Raw genomic sequence first — 2417 nt, forward strand, 5'->3', positions numbered from 1 at the left:
AAGGTCAGAGGTCACAGGAAACCACCACAAAGGTCAGAGGTCACAGGAAGCCACCACAAAGGTCAGAGGTCACAGGAAGCCACCACAAAGGTCAGAGGTCAGAGCTGAGTCCACATTTACATTTTTTATTGAACTCGAATCACCAGGGTGTAAAATAATAACAGTGGTGGAAACTTTAGGAAGGCACAATATTTTTGTAAACAATTTTTTTTGCATATTATTTTACTGAATAATATCTTTTGTGTATACTTTTTTTGTATATATTTTTGGTATATTTTTTGTAAAATATTTTAGAAAACTATTTTTTGCATATTATTTTTATTTGTATAATATTTTTTTGTATTTTTTTTAGTATAATATCTTTTGTATATACTTTTTTTGTATATTATTTTTGGTATATTTTTTGTAAAATATTTTAGAAAACAATTTTTTGCATATTATTTTTATTTGTATAATATTTGTTTGTATTTTTTTTGTATATTATCTTTTTGTATATTTTTTTTGAATATTATTTTTGGTATATTTTTTGTAAAATATTTTAGAAAACTATTTTTTTGCATATTATTTTTATTTGTATAATATTTTTTTGAATTTTGTGTTGTATATAATCTTTTGTATTTTTTTTTTGTATATTATTTTTGTATAACATTTTTGTCTAATATATTTTGTATATTGTTATATATATATTATAATATATATTTTGTATTTATTTTATGTATATTATTTTTTGTAAAATATTTTAGTAAAATATTTTTGGCATATCATTTTTTTGTATATTTTTTTATATTATTTTTTTGTATATAATTTACTTTATTTGTATAAAAAAATATTATACAAAAAAATAATATAAAAAAATATACAAAAAAATGATATGCCAAAAATATTTTAGTAAAATATTTTTGGCATATCATTTTTTTGTATATTTTTTATATTATTTTTTTGTATAATATTTTTTTATATTATTTTTTGTAAAATATTTTAGTAAAATAGTTTTGTGCATATCATTTTTTTAATAATATTTTAGTATATTATTTTTTGTAAAATATTTTAGTAAAATATTTGTTTTGCATATTATTTTTTTGTATAATATTTTTGTAAAATATTTTAGTAAAATATTTTTTGCATATTATTTTTTTTAATAATATTTTTGTATATTATTTTTGGTAAAATATTTTAGTGAAATATTTTTTTGCATATTATGTTTTTGTATAATATTTTTGTATATTATTTTATGTATATTATTTTTTGTATATTATTTATCTTTGTATGTTGTTTTTAACAAAGTTTTTTTGAATAATATTTTTTGTAAAATATTTTATGTAAATTATTTTGTGTATATTATTTTATGTAAAGTATTTTTGTATATTATTTATAATAGTATATAATTTATCTTTGTATGTTGTTTTTAACAAAGTTTTTTTGTATATTATTTTTTGTATTTTATGTTTTGTATATTATTTATCTTTGTAGATTATTTTTTAACAATATTTTTTGGGTATATTATTTTTATGCATATTATATTTTTTCTATAATATTTCTTTGTATATTATTTTTTGTAGATTTGTTGTGTAGTAGTATTTTTTGGTAAAAAACATTTGCATATTTTTTTGTGTATTATTTTTTGTACATGCAAAGATATAAACACACACACACACACACACACACACACACACACACACACACGTTACGGTTAAATAAATACGTTTAAGTTGAGTTAATGAACAATAGTTCAACATAAAGCTGAGAAAGATAAATATGTCGCTGCGGTGGAAACAGAGAATAGATATAATAATATAAACAGACTAACAGGAAACGACTCTCAGCTTCAAAAATCCCAAAAAGAAAATTATCTCCAACATATTTACCAGATAACGTTAAAACACGACGTAATGTCCGCGAGGACACGATGAAGAGACACTTACTTTACATTCGGGGATGAAAAACGTCAGATCGCGAGCGTTTTCGTAACGTTTTGAGAAGATTTATACCGGTTGCTTGTGTTTACGTTTGATTATCCGTCGATTTTTTAAATTTCCCTCTTTCAAAACAAAAGGACTTCATTTCCGCTTTCTCTTCCTTATGGATTTCTTTTACGGCAGACCAGGCCACGCACCCGCGAACAGCGCCGAGTCAGCCCGCTGGTGTCCACCAGTGGCCACTCGCGGTATTGCAGCAGGAACTTCCCCTAAAGCGGTCAGTTTATGAGGAGCAAACAAATGATCTGAGAGAAAAAGTTTTCATAATAATAGCAAAAATAATCTTATATGGAACTCAAAGAAGTTTAGATATAAATTTGAAATTTTTAAAATTATTTCTGAGACAAAAAATCTCTCATAGTACAATTTTAAACTCTCAAATATATATATTTTTGCTATGAATGTGAATTAATTTTATCTAAAAAAAAAAGTCTCAAAATG

General features: G+C 22.3%; 1 protein-coding gene across 1 annotated transcript in view; it reads right to left on the bottom strand.

Annotated features, from left to right (window-relative positions):
- LOC117941311 (G2/M phase-specific E3 ubiquitin-protein ligase-like) overlaps nt 1-2185 on the bottom strand; it is a gene marked incomplete at both ends in the record, with an annotated part of 3585 nt that extends 1400 nt beyond the window's left edge. The window contains one exon of the mRNA XM_034866379.1: nt 2095-2185. Within this exon, the coding sequence (XP_034722270.1) occupies nt 2095-2185 (91 nt within the window). The remainder of the gene's footprint in view (nt 1-2094) is intronic.
- Between the last annotated feature and the right edge of the window lie 232 nt (nt 2186-2417).

Source organism: Etheostoma cragini, unplaced genomic scaffold (genome assembly GCF_013103735.1).
Source record: "Etheostoma cragini isolate CJK2018 unplaced genomic scaffold, CSU_Ecrag_1.0 ScbMSFa_530, whole genome shotgun sequence".
NCBI lineage: Eukaryota > Metazoa > Chordata > Actinopteri > Perciformes > Percidae > Etheostoma > Etheostoma cragini.